The sequence below is a fragment of the Sarcophilus harrisii genome, chromosome 5 (genome assembly GCF_902635505.1).
Source record: "Sarcophilus harrisii chromosome 5, mSarHar1.11, whole genome shotgun sequence".
In the NCBI taxonomy this organism is placed as follows: domain Eukaryota; kingdom Metazoa; phylum Chordata; class Mammalia; order Dasyuromorphia; family Dasyuridae; genus Sarcophilus; species Sarcophilus harrisii.
In genome coordinates, this window is record NC_045430.1 from 192,931,091 (window position 1) to 192,950,945 (window position 19,855).

Sequence of the window (19,855 nt, forward strand, 5' to 3'; positions counted from 1 at the left end):
TAGAGATCAATTGCTTAATTAGCTAATAGATTCCATGCAGTCTCTTTATTACTGGGGATTAAAATTCATTATCCTTAAACATATAACTTTCAATGAGTTTATATTCTATATAAGTTCTTTAAAAATAAAAAAAGTTTTTAGGTTTTTTTGCCTTATTCAATGTGTATTTAATATTTGTATATATACATAAACTTCTGTACATGCACATACATATAATGTATATATATATACATATATAATACATATTTGTGTGTGTGTATGTGTTGTATGTATCTATGTATGCCCAAGAGGTAGAGTGAGTCGATAGAGAAATAGCCTTAGAGTCAATAGGTTCCAGGTTAAAATCCTCACCATTGACACATATTAGTTCTCTGACCTTAAAAAAGTCACTCTAACTGGCAGGGTACTTAGGCAAATTTCTGTGACAATATGTTGTGGAACATTCAATGATCTACATAAGTAGGAAGAGTTTCCTCACTAGAACTTTCCTACATCAATAAATGACTATTATATATATATATATATATATATATATATATATATATATACATACATATATACATAGATTTGGGGGATACTTTATACCTGTATACATTTATATGCATACATATATATCTATGCATATATATGTATATTTATTTTTATATTAAAATGCACAACCTTTCTATATATGTATAGATACATATACATGTATAAATATATTTCTCTCTCTTTATCTGTATGTATATGTGACTGTGTGTGTGTGTGTGTGTGTGTGTGTGATTTGCTCAGATATTGTTGCTATAAAGAATTCTTAGTCAAGAAACTCTTCAGCAATATAAACCAAAACCAGTTCCTAGATATTTCCCAGGTTTATTGTCAGGATGTTTCATTTTTTAATTCTGTGAATATGTGTGTGTTATCATTTTAAAAATTGATACAAATATCATTGTTTGAGAGTTTCAGAAGATCTCTTTTTTGACCTTTTCCCCCTTAGTGATAGTTACAGCACTCCTTTTGTCTTTTAGAGCACTGATGCAAAAGAGAATGATAGGAGAGATTATGATTTCTAATCCCTAGATTTTGCATTCTTAGTATACCTCTCTGTCTCTTCACATTTTTTCCCCCTGTGTTTCCTTCAACTTGGAAAATTCCCAGATTCAATATTAATAAAATCAGTTTCTATTCTTATGGGTACCATAAAAGTATGAACTGTGATGAAAAACATTTTTTAAAATTTTCTGCCTTTTCTCTAATTTCCATTTATAACACATATTTCTGAAACATTGAAATTGTAATGACAAAATGGCATATAAGTGGTTATCAGATTTTTAAAAACTGTAAAAGCACCAAAATTACCTGTATGTGAATTATAGAATGTAGTGATTGCGTGATTTTGTCATACCCATTGAAGAGTAAATGACCAGAATTGTTACATTCAAGAAACAATTTATTATTTCAGTTGATTATTACCCTAAATATGCAAGCTTTTCCTGCTTATATTTATTATGAATTTTTCAATATTGATATAATATTGATATAATTATAAGAGATACACCAAATATAAAACTACTAAATCTATTCTTTTTGAACTTCTATAATCATTTAGGCAAGCCTAAACATAAGCTACCCAAGACTTATGGTATGATTATGTTTGTTGATTTTGTCAAATATATATATTATATATATATATATATATATATATATATATATATATATACATATGTATATTAATATTCATTGAATGTCTGTTTTAGGTCACAAAAATTTCCTTCACATCAATATCCAATACCTAAAATGGAAACTAGTGGTATAATTTCATGATTCTCTCATATATTTAGCATTGTTATAGGTGACAACTTCTCTCTCAGAATAAGAGAATAAGGTGTTTGACTGTTTCTCTAACTAAAATTACATTGTCTTTTAGCCCACCTGGTAATGAGTCCACACTCAAGGGTGATGATATATGAATGAAAAATATGGAGTTCATTAACATGTTGTATACTCCTATTTTCCTATTTGGTTGAACCATCTAGATGCTTGTGGTTAACTGGTACAACATTTTTAATTTTTTTTTATTTTAATTTTGGCACCTTATTTATATTTCAGGAGTGAGGTCCTAATTCTACTTTCTTCATGAATCAAAGTGTTTAAGTCATCAGTGGGCCAGAATTTTCTTCTGGATATGTGCTAATTACTAAAAGCTTTTAAGAAACAAGTTTCTCTTTATCTTTGATTGTTCACTAAAGATATCAAATATGATGAAATATAAATAGTTATTATATCTCAAATAGATTATAACATAATACTTTCCTCTCATCCGTGTCAGTTATTCTTTATATTTTCATATAGGTTGTCACCTGGTAGTATAGTTCTCAACTTTTTATCACTTTTTTCCTAAAGAAATCATGGAAATTGGGCAGACCTTGTTATTATCACCATTGCCATATTAATTCCCAGGGAGAAAACATCTCACACTGGTTCTCAGTGTTCAGTGATTAGACAACAATAACTGGTCTTTTCTCTGTGTTCTATATCAACAACATCTGACCATTGTGCATTTAGCATCTCTTAACTATCATGTATTTGAGCTATATTGACAAAGTGAGTTTATGAAAGTGATGAGAAGTTGTTGAGTAGGAGAAAATGAAAATGTAAGAAAATGTGTGCAATTGCTAGCTACCACTCAATTTTTAAAAAGTGATCCTTTATCATCTAAGGGATCTAGAATTTAAGAACTTTAACCTATTCATTATGCATAATGAAGAATCATCCATTTCCAGCTAATCTTGGGTCAAAGGACAGGATGATTAGAAAATTTGTTTTATTGAACATATTTTGAGAGGCAGATCTCTTCAGACTTAATAAGTAGAAGTAATATTCCATAATTAGTTCTTTCTGCTTCTGATCCAGACCAATTTTTTAAAAACCTTGAAATCATTCATCTTCTCACTAAAGATTTGAGGGAAACAATAGCTATTGGAATGATTTCCTTTCCTAAGATAATATAACATTTTTTCTCATCACAAGAAAAATAACCTCCTCTTACACTATGACAATTTACATAGTACTTCTCTCTCATATAGTATCTCTCTCATATAGCCTCTCTTGAGGCTACTCAAGGATGGTAGCCACAGACATATTTAGTTTCCTGTATTACCTGAACTAGTTTTTTTTTTTTCCCCCCTGAGGCAATTGGGGTCAAGTGACTTGCCCTGAATTACACAGCTAGGAAGTAATAAGTGTCTGAGGCCAGATTTGAACTGAGGTCCTCCTGACTTCAGTATCACACCAGCCTATTTTTAAAGATTAACTTTAAGAAAGGCAAGAGTTGTATAGCAGATCAAAATAGTCTTTAAATTTCTTCATAGTAGAGCAAGTTAAGGGCAAGCTAAAATTATTAGAATTACTTAATTGTTTCAGCCTTCTCTATGACTTCTTCCCCAGTATCAAAAAAGATTAACAAAGATCAACAAATATTTCATGAATCTGAGTGAAAGTATATCAAAATATGCATTTTAATATCTTCCTTCAAATGTCTTTTGTTTTCATAATAGGCCAATGGAGAGCAACAAGACCACAGTGACAGATTTCATTCTCCTGGGATTTCTTGTTAGTCCTAAGATGCACCTGGTTCTCTTTGGAATTTTCTTCCTACTCTACACTTTCACTCTGCTAGGAAATGGAGTCATCTTGGCTCTGATTCATCTTGATTCCAGACTCCACACCCCCATGTACTTCTTCCTCTCACAACTGGCGATTGTTGACATCTCTTATGCCTCAAACACAGTACCCCAGATGTTGGCAAATCTCCTGGATCCAATCAAACCTATCTCCTTTGCAGGTTGCATAATGCAGACCTACCTCTTTGTGACATTTGCCCTCATAGAATGTATTCTCTTGGTAATGATGAGCTATGATCGGTATGTGGCAATCTGCCATCCACTCAGATACACACTTATTATGAGCTGGAGAATGTGTGGTTCACTTACTATCACATCCTGGGTTTGTGGATCTCTCCTGGCATTGGTCCATGTGCTTCTCCTCCTTAGGTTGCCCTTCTGTGGACCTCGAGAAATCAACCACTTCTTCTGTGAAATCCTATCTGTACTGAAACTTGCCTGTGCAGACATATGGCTCAACAAATTGGTCATTTTTATTGCCAGTGTGTTTATCTTAGTTGTTCCACTCTGCTTGGTCCTAATTTCCTATACACATATTTTTAGTGCTGTCCTGAGAATCCAGTCAGGAGAAGGAAGAAAGAAAGCCTTCTCCACCTGTTCCTCCCATCTCTGTGTAGTTGGGCTTTTCTTTGGTAATGCCATAATCACTTACATGACCCCTAACACCAAGAACTCTGAAGAGCAACAGAAAATTCTTTTCTTATTTTACAGTTTCTTTAATCCTACCCTAAATCCTTTGATCTACAGCCTGAGAAATGCAGAAGTAAAAGATGCTTTAAGAAGAGTCTTTAAGAGGGAGAGACCAATTTGAGAGATTGCATGAATTTTTTTTTATAGAGGAAAGCATAGGAAATGAGCTCTCTAATAATTTAGCATGTAGGGGAATTCAATCATCATTTTTTTTTTACTTCAGAATCCTAATTTGTGCTTTTTTTTTTTTTTTTTTTTTTTGGTGCTCCCTATTAAAATGATTCCACATGCCTATCTGTTATTTTCCTTATCTTATCTTTCTTTGCATGACATGGTGCAATATAATCTATCCTCTCATTGAAACTATTTGTTCTAAGTCCCCTTCCCTCAGACCTCGGACATTAGTGAAGGTAATTATCTTAAATGCATTTTTTTCCTTTATTTTTATTCTTTTAAAAATTGCTAGACTTTGACTGTTTTTTTTTTTTTTTTTTGACTAAGGCAATTAGTGTTACGTGACTTGCCCAGGGTCACACTGCCAAGAAGTATTAAGTGTCTGAGGTCAGATTTGAACTCAGGTCCTCCCGACTTCAGGGCTGGAGCTCTTTCCACTATTCCACCTAGCTGCCCCTAGGCTTTGATTGTTACAAAAAATAAAAATTTTTCAGAAAAACTAACCAACACATGAATCAATCTTGACTTCACATTGTTTTTACTTATTAATAATCATCTCTTGTAGAAATTTATTTTATTGTAAATTTGTGGAGTAAAACAAGCATTTCTACAACATAGTACAATAAAGAAGATGATTGAACATGAAACTACAAATCTACTATGTACAACTTGCTATTCCTTTCAAATATACAACAAAATTATCATGTGAATTTACTTTCCCCGCTTTTTTCTTTCCTCTCCCTCAACCTTGAGATGGCTACAAGTAAAGACAAAAGGTCTCTGTGTGTGTACAAAATATAAAATTATTCTATACTTTCTTCTTTGTATCGCTTTCTCTGGATGTAGACAAAATAACTCACCTAAAGTCTTTGTTAAAACAATATTGCTGTTATTGTATACAATATTTTCTTGGTTCTGCTCATTTCATTCTTCATTATTTTCTGTATCTCTTTCCATATTTTTCTAAAAATCAAGCTCATTATTTCTTATACTACAATGATATTCCATCACAGTTATATACTACAAATTGTTCAGTCATTCCCCAATTGATAGACAACCCTGCAGTTTCCAGTTCTTTGCTACCACAAAGAAATTAGGTATAATAAACCTTTTAGAACACATAGGTTCTTTTCTTTTTTTTTCTAATTATCTTTGGAAATAGACCAAGTAAATTTATTTCTGATCAAAGAAAATAGGTTATTTAACCATTCTTAGGTCAGAATTCCAGAGGCTCTCCAAAAATTTTGGATCATTTGATGATGTCACCAAAAATAAATTAGTGTTCTGATTTTTCAACATCCTTTAAATAATCACCTCTGTAAAGCTTATTAGGGGTACATTTGTCTCAACTCTTTCAAAGTCAAATTTGGTTATTGTAATTTCAGAGTTCAGTTTTATTTCTGTTATTGTTGGTTTGGGGGTTTTTGTCATTATTGTTTCTTGATTCTTTTGATTTTCCATCACTTTGCTTCTGTAACTTCCCATGCACAGGCATATTCTTCATTTTCATTATTTATTATGGTGCAATAATATTCTGTTAAATTTATGTCCAACAGTTTGTTTAGACATTACTCAATCTTTTTTCCCAGTAATTTGCAACTCCAAAAATATTGTTACAAATTTCTTGGTCCATACAGGCTTTTTCTGTTTACCTTATATTTCTTTTGGATATATACCAAGTAGTGGGATATCTAGATGAAAAAGCATTGGTACTGTAGTCATTTCAACATATTTCTCAGTTCATAGCTTCACTAAGTTTATTAATATGCCTATCCTTTCACAACCCCTCAAATATTAACTTTCTCCCTCACTTTTATTCATGTTTATAAATTTTCTTCTGAAATTACATAGAAATTTTTCAATTTCCATTTTTTCTTATTGTTAGTAATTCATTAAAGTTCTTTGTATGATTAATAGCTTATAACCTATTGAGAATAGTTTATTCATATTTGACCACTTATTCATTAAGGAATAACTCTTTATCTTATTTATGTTAGTTCCTTATATATTTTGGATATCAAACATTTTTATATAAATTTGTTATAAAGATAAGTTCCCTACCATTTAACTGTTTCCCTTCATATCCTAATTTTTTTTATAAAGCACTTTTAATTTCATGTAAATGAAATTAACTGTTTCTTCTTGTGTGAATACCCTTTTAGTTTGATTGGTTAAGAACTCTTCTCCTATTCATAGCTATAAAAAGATCCTGATTAGGTTCTTTTGTAATGTTACAATATCCAAGTTCAATATTGTATTAAATTCAATATTGTATTGCAATGTTACAATAATCAAGTCACACATCCTCATTTGATCTTATAATGGCTGAAATTATAAGATAGTGGTCAAAACATAATTTCTTTTCTGATGCATTTTTTGTTTTTCTAGCATTCCAGCCAATATTAGTATTTTTATTGTACTCTTAAGAGAAGGTCAGAAAGAGGTGTTATCCATTGAAAGATGACCAATATGAGAGATATTGAATAGAAATTAAAATTTGTCTTACCTCTAAAACAATGAACTGAGATCAGAAATTACCACAATGAAACTTTGTTCAAGAGAAAGAAAATCTTTCTAGGGATTAAAAAGGTGACTGGCTACTATAAGAGATAGGAGGTCTATATCACAGGAAATTTTTAAAAACAGAAGTTGTATGACATTTGTTAAACATGTTTTAAATGAGATTTATGGCTTAATTAGAGTATTTAATAAGTTAGAAAAGGATCTTATAAATCCTTTCTATCTCTAGAATTCTGTGGTGCTATATATACAAATGGAAGCCATTTTTAAAAACACATAGAGCCCCTGGGCATGTCTTTTATTTTATATAACTGAACGCCAAAAGTGCAGCTATTTTATCATATCTTCATTTTTTCCAATTACCCCCCAACAATAATGAATCTTTAAAATAAATTGAAAGAATGATAGGATCATCGAATTCACATGTTTCATCATTAAAATTATCTCATCTAATGTCATATCTCTTATAGAAAAATTCTGTTACAAGATTCCTGACAGACAAAACCTCTGCTGGTAAAAACAGGGATCTATCAAAGACCAAAATCCCTGAGGACCACAGAAAAAGAGAGAGAGAGAGAGATACAGAGAGACAGAGAAAGAGACAGAGACATACAGAAAGAAACAGAGAGAGAAGTCCAAGATTATGTGGAATATATAATATTATAAACCATGTATATATAATTTTCTTTATCAATTATACTCCTTACTTATAGTTTATATATATATATATACATTTCTTATATTATATTTTATATGTACCAATGTATATTTTTAAATAGTTATTTAAATATTTTGAAGTTAGCAATCATGTCTGCCCTCAGCTTTTTATTTTTCAAGATAAACGTGTCTATTTTGAATAATTCAGAGCAACCAGGAAAGACTTGTATAAATTGATGCAGGATAAAGAAAACCAAACCAATAGGACAATATCAACAAGGAAAAAAACATAAAAAGATGACAATAAAAAAATCAAAAGAATTCAGAGTGCACAAGGCTGGACTCTAATTTACTACAATAAAAACATACATCCTCCATTTCTTTTAAAAATTGTAATTCAGTCAGAAAATTAATCAGATGAAATTAAATCAGATATTTCAATCAATCATTTATAATGCATTTATTATATATTGTAATATATTGTGGTGTGCTTTCTAGAACCCTCACACTGGGGTGCCAAAATATACCATCCATACTAGGTCTCTGGAGGCTCTTGGGACCAGCCCAAGTCCTTGGTCTTAGTGGTAGAGTGATAAGCCTGAGAACCCAAGATATTGGTTCAAAGATGGAGTTAATTCATTTTCAGTCCTCTCAGCCCCTAAATATGTTAGTACAATTACATCACTATAGCACACTGAGCATGTGCTAACTATAGTACCATTATATCACCATAGCACACTGCTCAAGTGCTAACTATAAGCACCCTGCTATTGATATGTAAATGCCTCCTTTTACTGTAAGTATCCCTTGCTTCAGGTAGAGTACAGGTAGTCACATCCCTCCTGATTTCTCAGGAATAGTGAGATGCCTCAAGAGGAGATAAGAGCCTAACCAGACATTGTCAGCAGGTTCCTGCTGAACTGAAGGGTTTTATACCTTACCAAGAGTTCCCCCACTGTCTGTGGCTCTCTACAGTATATTAGGCATTATGCCAGGTGCTTGGTCTTAAAATCACAAATAACAAAACAAATCTTATCCTTAAAGAACTTACATTTGAATATAAAATGTAAAAATGGAAAATAGCATGTGCTGCTCAAAAAAAAATCAAAGTATAGTATAATCATACAAAGTAGAACTTATTAATAATAAAATGTTTCAAATTTGAAATAAAGTTCTCATTTTCTTTAGCCACTCAACTAACTTGTGTAAGCTGACCTAGCCTTTTATCATCCTAGATATCATTCTTTGTTGTCCTTTCCATTAAAAGAGAGGGAGAAAAAACATTGAAGAGAGATTGAAAACAAACATTTTGGGATATGTTTGATTTTTTAAAATGTAGGGGACAAGTATTTGCAGTATCTTTATGCACAAGTCAAAACCACCCCATGATGTCATTGGTCCTCTTCAAAAATGAACAAATAATAATTCCTTAATCTTTTGCACTTCACTCCATCACCTTTCTAAAATTCTTCTTTCCCCTCTTTTAGATATATACTTACTGTTTTAAAGTAGTAAAATAAAATTTGAACAATACAGTCTCTGCTACATTGACAATAGCAAAATTTTGACCATTCACAAAAGACCCAACATTTTTAATGTCTTAGAAAGATCTAGTCTTGTTCTTCAATGGGAATTGCTGTCTATAAGTAAAGGCTTCTGTTCTTTCCTTCTATTGTGACCATGATGGCTAGAAATTACATCTATAGTGAGACATTGTTAATTAGATAATCTAAAACTTCTTTCAGTCTAGTTAATGGAGAAAACTGGATATTTTCAGAAAGCTGGCTGTAAGTTGGATAATTTGCCTTTCTATCTACTTTAAATGTATATGTGTACTGCCCATCTATATCATTAAATATGAAGAAATTTTAATATATTTTTATCATTAAAACTTTTTATTTTCAAAGCATATGCATAATTTTCAACATTCACCCTTACAAAACCCTGTGTTCCAAATTTTTCCTTCCCTTCCCCCGACTCCTTCCCCTAGATTGTAAGAAATCCAATATATGTTAAACATGTGTGATTCTTCTATACATATTTCCACAATTATGCTGCACAAGAAAAATCAGATCAAAAAGGAAAAAATGAGAAAGAAAATAAAATGCAAGCAAACAACAATAAACTGAGTAAAATACTATATTATGATTCACACTCAGTCTCCCTAGTCCTCTCTTTGAATGCAGATGGCTCTCTCCATTACTAGAACATTGGAACTGGCCTGACCCATCTCATTGTTGGAAAGAGTCACATCCATCAGAATTGATCATCATATAATCTTGCTGTTGCTATGTCCAATAATTCTATTCACTTCACTTAGCATCAGTTGATATGTCTCTCCTGGTATCTCTGAAATCATCCTGCTGATTGTTTATAAGAAGTAATAGTTAAGGAGAATATATGCACTTGTGAATATTTTTAAAAACCTCAGTGGTACACAGCTATAGTGACAGCTTTTGTGGAAGCTATTACTGGAATGATTCTTTTTAAAAATCCCTTGAGTTAGTCTATAGGTAACACCCATAATAATAAATTGTGATGCTCTCTCTAGTGATTTGTGGAAAATGTGATCAGGATCATTTACATCCAATGTAAGTCCCTCTCCAAAAGGCTGTTCCTTGGACTCCCGATATATCCTTGCATACCCAATTCAATGTTCTGGGAGCCTGAGCATAGATATATGGAGAAAGTAATCTGTGGTGGATAAAGTTTCTGTGTATATTCAAAATAAGTTGTCATTCCAGGTAGAATCACCTTACTATTTCCTTCAAAACCCATCTATCAAATGAATAATAAAACTTGGATCTAATATTCCACCTTCATAATTTAGAAGTGATATCAGCATTCCAGTTAATCATCTTCTACTAATGAATCTAGAATACAACAATAATACAAAATTGTCTATATAAAGTATCAAAATTTTGAATCTTGTTACAATGTACAACTACAGCACAATCAGGGATTCTGTTATTTTAGGAATCCTGCAACAACTTCAACTATGCATCTTCTAATGTCTTCAAGCATAAACAGAAACTGCCTATTTAGATTGGAAACATCTTTGGTGTCTATGTATATCACATACATTTGTCTAAAATCAAATAATAGCAGATTTTTTTTTAGGACTTCACTTTAAGGACATCTTTCTGCTCCAATGACCAGCATTTTACAAGTATCTTATAAAAGGTGAGGAGATTCAGTGATTGGTTCAAAATCAAGGCAAGTGAATGGTTCAGATCATTGGAGGAAGTTCTTTACAAAGTTTCGGTGACTATCCCAGTCTCCAGTATCCCCACACCATTATCAAAAGCCATTCCTGTATATATTTTAGATGTACTTATCTTTTAATAGGACCTTTCTCAAAAATAGAATATAAAGTTCTTGAGGGTAAGGACTCATTATGTGTGTGTGTGTGTGTGTGTGTGTGTGTGTGTGTGTATCATTAATCTCTTAGGAAAAAAATCCTTTTTTTCACCAGCTACTTTTTTACTCTAATTCTTTTCTTTTTGTCTCCTCACCATCCACCATATTGTTTCTTTCACTCTTCCTACTTTCAAGGTGGGAGGCAAAAGTGGCCTTGAAATTCTCTTAAAATTCATTAATAGTCATCTTTATCACCCCCCCACTTCCAGCAAATAATACTTTCTTTTTTCTTTGTCTTTTTTTTTTACTTAATTGCTAATCATTTTTCCAATAATTTTCAACATCTTTCAACATTCATTTTAATAAAATTTTGAACTCCATTTTTTTCCTTCTCTTCCCTCTCTTCCTCCCAAGAGAGCAAGCAATCTGATGTCATACACATACAATCATGTTAAACATATTTGCTTATTTTTCTTTTTTCTTTCTTTTTTTGTGAGACAATTGGGGTGAAGTGACTTTCCCAGGGTCATTCAGATAAGTATTAAGTGTCTGAGGCTGGATTTAAACTCAATTGCTCCCAACTTCAAGGCCAGAGCTCTATATACTGTACCATTTAGCTGCCCAACATATTTCCACAGTAGTCACATTGTGAAAGAAGGATCATGAGAAAGAAAAAACAAAAATAAAATGTGAAAATAATATGCTTCCATTTGCATTCAGACTCCATAGTTCTTTCCCTGGATATGAACAGAATTTTCCATCATGAGTCTTTTTGAATTATTTTGTTATCACTGTTAATTGTTTCACAATGTTGTTGTTATTGTATATAATGTTCTGGTTCTCTTCACTTCACTAAGTTCACATTAATCTTTCCAGGTTTTTATTAAAACTGCTCATCATTTTTATGGAAAAATAGTATTCTATTACATTCACATGTCACAACTTGTTCGACCATTCCCTAGCTGTTTGGCAGGCCTTCAATTTCAAGTTCTTTACCACTACAAAAAGAGCTGTCATAAATATTTTTGTACCTGTTATTCATTTTCCCTATTTTGTGACCTCCTTGGGACAGAGAATTCATTGTAGAATTGCTGGGTCAAAAGATATGTATCAGTGTAATAGGTTAGGATCACAAGACAAAATAGTCAATAACTATAGCAATGTAGAATTTGACAAACTCAAAGACCCCAGATTTTGGTTTAAGAACTCAATATTTGACAAAAACTGCTGGGAAAATTGGAAATATGAAAGAAATTAGTTCTCAACCCACACCTAACACCATATGCCAAGAAAAGCTCTAAATGGGTTCATGATTTAGACATAAAGAATGATAATATAAGGAAATTAGAAAAACATAGGATAGTTAACCTCTCAGATCTGTGGAGATGGAAGGAATTGTGTCCAAAGAGGAACTGGAACTCATAATTGAACACCAGATAGGTAATTTTGATTATATTAAGTTAAAAAGTTTTTGTACAAACAAAACCAATGCAGAAAAGTTCAGAAGGGAAGCAATAAAGTGGAAAATCACTTCTGCATTTAAGGGTTCTGATAACAGCCTCATTTCTAAAGTATCTAGAGAATTGACTCAAATTTATAAGAATTCAAGCCATTCTCCAATTGATAAATGGTCAAAGGATATGAATCAACAGTTTTTGGATGAAAAAATTAAAACTATTTCTAATCATATGAGATTAGATGAGGCACAAGCTGAGAAAAATATTGAAAAATAGAATTGAAATTTTTTATGTACAATAGGTTTAACTCCTTGGTTGATGTCAGTGAACATCTCTGACAAATGGAACAGTGATTACATATACCAAATTAAATCCATGTTCTTTCAAAAAACTAGAAAGCTAAAAAAAAACACTTTCATGAATTTGTTGCTTTATAATTAATTTATTTGGTTGTATTTATCTAATTTATAAAATAATACTTGTCCACATATATGTATATCCAATATACATGGATATAAGAAAAATGATTTTTTTAGTATTAAAGATTTTTCTATTCAAACTGAAACATTCCCAGTTCTTAGTTTTTCTTTATCAACTACCAATCCAATGGTGAGAGCAAAGGATTTGTGGGAAGCTGATATGATAAGACTCCCTCACTTTTGGAAGGGACTTTATTCAATATAAACTTCACAAAAGAGAAATTTTCCCAGTGATCTGTTTCCCAATCAAATGTTCTAATAGACAGAATCTAACAGACTCCACTGAGACATTACAGCTGTTTTTTATGGATTCTGCAATCCCCTATACTGACTTTCAACATTCCCTACAGACTTTGTGTACCCTGGATCTAACCTCTCAAGTTGGCTGAGTGAAATCATTTACTTATTATGTATTATGGATTCAAATTATTTGTTTTTATTGTAATCCAGCATAGTAAAGAGCTAAGGGCATCGTAGAGAAAGAAAGCATGAATATCAGAAATTAGGGCTGACCTCCAGTAGTTTACTAGAGTTTACTTCCCTTAACTCAAAGTGATAAACTCACTTATGTGATTCTGAAGTTGGAGCAATCTCAGGAGTCATGGAGTATCAGGGGAGTTTAATTGTTGTTGTTGTCTTGGAATGTTATGATTTGCTTTTGTTGAGGTTTCCAGTGTTTATTCCATGAGTTGACAACATGGCTCTTTGCTATTCCCCTGAAATCATTTTGTTGGTATCCCAAGTGACTGCAAATAAATAAATAAATAAATCTTGGGTACGAAGTTCCGTAGACCTCCAATTATTCTCAATCTTCAGAATTATCTAGGGATGGATTTGGGTTGAGTTGTGTGAAGAATAAAACTGTTCCTTCTGTGTGTCTGTATATGAAAAAAAAGTTTCTGATTCTTACCTTGTCCTTATCTGCCTGGGCAGTAACGGCTTCTAAAACTGAAATTCTCTTCTGGTACTTGCTGATGGGAGCTGGGTCTCCAGGCCCACTTTGCATATTCTTTTCCATCTTCTCTAAGGCTTGAATGTCTCACAAAGTAGAAAAGAGTGTGACTAACAACACTGTAAGTATAAATGTTTAATTCAGTAGGTGGTGGCTTGTAGGAATATTGGATATACTTAGGATGGTATAAGTAACCAGTTCTGGGATGGAGTCCAAGAACCTACTTCTTGGATGCCCCATATTTAGTCTCTGATTCTAGGTTCATAGAAGTTGACCTAGGGTTATAAGCTCCTTCCCAGAACAGATTCTCATGACATGCTATATCTATGGTGATAGTGATATCCAGGGACTTTCCGACGTAGTGATGAGGCAAAGAGTAGTCAAAGAGCCATACAGCCAGAGCATGTGGTGGGTTCCCATAGTAGAACAATATGTTGCTATCAACCCAAATTAAGAGCCAAGAGAGAAGTCCCTTTAAAGGCTAGGTTAACCTAACCTTTTCATGTTGTCTGGTCCCAGTTCATCCAAGAAGTAAAATCTTTGAATAGTTAAAAGATCATTGAAGTTTGCTATTATTCTTCTCTGATATCCCGGTAAGAGATGAAATGACTACTCAGAGTACATGAAGGAAGAAAGTGACAAATATCAGCTGTGGGAGACTTGGATTTTTATTCTTTTTTTCCCTTTCAAGTTGATAAATTCTGAATTGTGAAGAAAACTGTTCAGAGTTGAATATTTTCCTCAAATTTCTCAAAGTACTTTATCATTTCTCTCTCTTACTCATTCCACATCTCTCCTCATATCATAGTCATTCCTTCTCACAGGATTGAATATTCCCTATGCTCAATTTTTATCTTACCTATCTTTGCATTTGCATTTTCTATTGGAGTATCTTGTACATGATAGATATCAACAAAAGATTTTTGATGGAATTGTATTGTTTTGAATTGAATCTCTAAACCCAAGTTATTCAGTGACAGAAAATTTCATGGGAAGGTAGCAAGAAAAATATACTAAAATGGAGAATCAAATTGCAAAAAAAACCAGTTGGTTTTGCTATAATGCTTGTTTCAGTTTCATCAATGAGAAACAGAAAATTAATCCCACTGAACCACTGAGCACAAAACACATATATCTCAAACATCTACCAATTACCACAAGTCACTACTTGTTTTGTTTTTCAACAGTGTTTTCAACACTGTTTTTCAACAGTGGTAGTACCACTTCATATTCACAAGTTACAATTTTTCCTATACCCACTTCCACAGACAAACTTCAGGTGTTAAGGTAAGGTTTCATATTTATTATATCTTCTAATAGAAGCTATTAGTGGAAGAGAGGTAGTCCCCTTTATCCCCAGATCTTCTGTTTTCCTCTTCCTCTAAGACTTCCCTCCATAAGACCAGAATTGTAACTTGATCATCTAGTTTTTTCTTCCTTGTCCAAGGCTTTGGACATTACAATTATTTATTGTCACTTTTATTCATTTCTTAATGATTTGACACATATAAAACCATGCTACTATTTTTATTAAGTTCCTACCTTTTATATGTGTCATTGACAGACTTATAGAGTGTTTTGTTCCTATTCCCATTTTTTCTTATAAGCTCTGTAGCTTTTGTAGTGTTTGCTCAGCATAGTGACTTTTAGGAACTGAGCGTATAGCTCAGAACTATAGCAGAAATGAGTGTATTCAGAAATCTAAGAATGCAACTAATCCCTACACAGTCACAAATTATGAATAAAAAATTAGTAACTACAATGTACCAGGTACTGTGTCTGATATTGCAAGTACTGAGATAGCCCCTGCTTTCAAACAATCATTTTCTAAGAGGTCACAAAAGTACATATATGGAAATAGCAGCTAGAACAGAGTTTTGGTTCAGTGATTCAATGATGAATGATGAATATATAGTATTGCCAATTAACAAAACATGCTATGAATCAGTGGCAGCTAGAGGAAGAGATGGAATGATGAGAAAGGAAGAAAAAGGCAAATAAAATAACACAGCTATGGGGACAGATAGATATATGAATACATAAATACATATACACAAACTCATGTTATTTATATATATATATGTATACAGGTATGTATAATGCTAATGATTCTTTTTTCTTTCTTTTTTTTTCATTTTGGTAAGCCTATTAATAATTCTTTGTGCTCATGAAGACTTTGTCAAAAAGAAGAAAAAAGAAACAACCCTTTCAGTCAAATATATATTGTTACACAAAATGAGTCAACAATTGGCTATATCTGAAACGAATTGTTTCATCCTTCACCTTGAGTTCATCTCTTTATTGGCAGGATGTGGGCAGCATTTCTTATCCAATAGATTATCCTATAGATCCTATAGATGACATTGATCATCTTAAATATTTCTTAGTCGTTTTTTTTCCTTTACAATGTCATTGTTATCACATTTTTTTCCCTCATTCAAATCTTCTCAAGTTTATTCAAAGCTATTCCTTTCATCATTTTAAAGTTGCAGTTATATTCCATCAGAGTCACATTCCATAATTTGTTTAACCATTCCTCAGTAGATGGTTAGCTCTTTTCCTCCATTTTTAATCTCTTTGGGGTATGGGGTTAGTAGATATGCACAATTTAGGGGTATAGTTTATATAGGAGTATAGACATTTGGGGTATAGTTCAAATTGCTTTCCAGAATAGTTGGATCAATTCATAGCTCCACCAATAATGTATTAGTGTGCTTGTTTATCCAGAAGTCCTCTAATAAATTTTGATGTTTTGGGTTTTTTTCCAATCTGATAGTATGAAGTAGAATCTAAAGGTTGATTTTTGTTTTTCTATTAGTGATTTTATATTTTTATATGCTTATTTTTTATCTTTGATTCCTTTTATTGAGAATTGACTTCATATATTTCAACATTTATATTTGGGAAAAGGCTCATATTCATACAGATATGTATGTATATATATATATATGAATTAATTAATTTTATATCTTAGAAATTAGGCTTTTATCAGAGGAATTTGCTAGAAACATTTTTCCTAGTCAACTATTTCCCAACTACTTTGGTTTTTACTTTTCAGTTTTATATATGTGTCATACATATTATCTTTTTATATTTTATATCCCTTGTATTATAATATGTTCTTCTTCCATCCATAGTTGCATATTTCCTTCACTGATCTTCTGATTTTCATATTATGTGACACATATGGCTAAGTCATAAATCTATTTGGGACTTGGAATGTTATGTCATGTTTGAACTAAAGCTGATGACTGTCAGACGTCTTTCTTGTTTTCTCCTAAGTTTTTGTCAAATAGTGAACCTTTCCTCCAGTAGTTGGGGTCTTTGGAAATAAAGTATGATTTGAATAGAAATTGAGTTTTCAGGAATGAAAGTATGTCATAATAAGATCATTGAAGGTATATCTTATAATAAATGCACAAAATTATGCACAATATAAACACTCCTCATTTACTTGATCTTCGCAATCTTTTTATATTACAGAAGCATGACAATCAATCAGACGCTGATCAGAGAATTCATTTTGATGGGATTTTCTGTAGGACCTGACATGCGAATGTTCCTGTTTGGACTCTTCTCTCTGATGTATGTCTTCACCCTGTTAGGGAATGGAGTGATCTTAGTACTCATCTGTCTGGATTCCAAACTCCACACCCCCATGTATTTCTTCCTCTCACATTTGGCTATTGTTGACATTTCCTATGCCTGCAATACTGTGCCCCAGATGCTAGCAAACCTACTGGATCCACTCAAGCCCGTCTCATATGCTGGGTGCCTAACTCAGACCTTTCTCTTTTTGACTTTTGCCCACACAGAATGTCTCCTCCTAGTAGTAATGTCTTATGATCGCTATGTAGCAATCTGTCACCCCCTCAGATACTCTGTAATCATGAGTTGGAGGGTATGTATCACTCTAGCACTGACCTCTTGGGCCCTTGGGTACCTTTTGGCCCTGGTCCATCTAATTTTATTATTGCCATTGCCTTTCTGTGGTCCCCAGAAAATCAATCACTTTTTCTGTGAAATCTTAGCTGTTCTTAAACTTGCCTGTGCTGACACTCATATCAATGAGATCTTGGTCTTGGCTGGGGCTGCTTCTGTGTTAATTGGACCCTTTTTTTCAATTGTGATCTCTTACATGAGAATAATCTGTGCAATCCTGCAAATCCAATCAGGAGAAGGGAGACAGAAAGCTTTCTCTACCTGCTCCTCCCATCTCTGTGTAGTAGGACTTTTCTATGGCACTGCCATCATCATGTACATTGGACCCAAGCATGGGAATAATAAAGGGCAGCAGAAATATCTCCTCCTATTCCACAGTCTATTTAACCCCATGCTGAACCCCCTTATTTATAGTCTAAGGAATAATGAAGTAAAAGGTGCTCTGAAGAGAGTTTTGGGGAAGGAGACATTGTCATAAAAGATGACTACTTATATGAACTACTTATATATTTGTCAAAAATTGTAACTATTTTCATTTTACTAGCCAGTTAAAAATCAGATCTCTACTACTAAATTGTTTGATAGAGTTTGTGTATATACATATGTGTTGCTCCTCTTTGTTGGAGTGTGTAAATATTTTATACAAGGTATGAAGTTTCCAAACAAAAAATAAAAATGACCTATCAAAATGACTGAAATTGGCCAAAGAAGAGGATTTCACCAAGGAAAGTAGCATTTTATCTGTCAGGTTAATAAGAAAGGAAGTCATCTGGAACTATGTATCGAATAGATGAACCAAGGCAAAAAAAAGGACCAAAATGATAAGAAAATGCCAAGACAATGAAGAATAATTTTCCAATTCAGATTAAACACAAATCCCTTTGACTCTGCCCAAGAAGTAAAGGACCTGGAAATATTTCAACAAAGCTAGAATATTTCTGCAATTGTCAAAAATTAATGATAAATATAAATTGCCAGAATATTAAAAATTATAAAATGATTGTGTGAATTTGTTTTATCTATAGTATATGAAACTTTGTGATTAATGTTTTTGACAAAAGGAATATGATATTATGATTATCCTAATTCCTGCTTCATTCAATCACAGATTATATGTATAATTGTTTCTTTAATAGCATTGCTTATATTCATCTTCACTGTTGCAATATTCAATGTCAGGTCAATTGCTAAGTATAGTCTTTATGGGTCAAGAAAGTTAGTGATTTCTGTTCCTGATAGTCTTCACGGTTTTAGGAACCAAGGAAGGGGAATTAGCTCTGTCTTTCTAAGCATCATCTCATATATAAGATTCAGAAAATAATTAATTGGCTCTACTTATTTCTGGATTTCAGAACTAGAAATGCAGTTTCTGACATCTTCCTCTTCTTGTCATTAAGGGTTTATACTATTATGATTTTGTCTTTCCAATTTTATGGGGGGACAAAAGAAAAGAAAATGGATATTTTACAAATATTATCTCGATTTTCACAACAACCTTGTGAGGTAAGTGCTATTATTATCCCCATTTTACAATTGAGAAAATGGAAATATACAGAGTCATTCTCAGAGTCATATATGGAAAGATACAGTTAGCAAGTACCTGAAGAATGGTCTTGAACTTAGGATTTTCTAACACTATGCTTCTTAGATGTTTTAGTAACTAATATAGTGCCATGCACATAGGAATGCATGGCATGGACTGGACCATGAATTAATTGTTATAGATAATTGAAGAATAAGGAAAATACCTTTACCAGTGCAGTTCTGCATCTTCTCTGAAACATGTTCTTTTTTTTTTTTTTTTGGATTTCTAAATGCATCTCTTCCTTTCTTTATTCAGTATTTTTGTTCTGGTCCTATAATTTTATCCATGAAAGATCAGTTATCCCCCTGTCATTTTTATTTTTATAGAGTTGCCTGTGGAACATAGGGGTTACATTATACCCTGCCCAGGATTACAGA

The 19,855-nt window shown here is 32.5% G+C and overlaps 2 protein-coding genes and 1 pseudogene across 2 annotated transcripts; 2 read left to right on the forward strand and 1 right to left on the reverse strand.

Annotated features, from left to right (window-relative positions):
- Nucleotides 1-3,289: 3,289 nt before the first annotated feature.
- Nucleotides 3,290-4,617, forward strand: LOC100917525 (olfactory receptor 2A1/2A42-like). The gene has a single exon (XM_031938206.1). The coding sequence runs from the start codon at nucleotides 3,541-3,543 to the stop codon at nucleotides 4,471-4,473; it is 933 nt and encodes a 310-aa protein (XP_031794066.1). The 5' UTR covers nucleotides 3,290-3,540; the 3' UTR covers nucleotides 4,474-4,617.
- A 5,410-nt stretch (nucleotides 4,618-10,027) lies between these two features.
- Nucleotides 10,028-11,092, reverse strand: LOC100924324 (annotated as a pseudogene).
- Nucleotides 11,093-16,926: 5,834 nt separating this feature from the next.
- On the forward strand, nucleotides 16,927-19,360 carry LOC100917786 (olfactory receptor 13-like). The gene has a single exon (XM_003771700.3). It carries the CDS (start codon nucleotides 17,439-17,441, stop codon nucleotides 18,369-18,371), a length of 933 nt encoding a protein of 310 aa, XP_003771748.1. The 5' UTR covers nucleotides 16,927-17,438; the 3' UTR covers nucleotides 18,372-19,360.
- The last annotated feature ends 495 nt before the right edge of the window (nucleotides 19,361-19,855 follow it).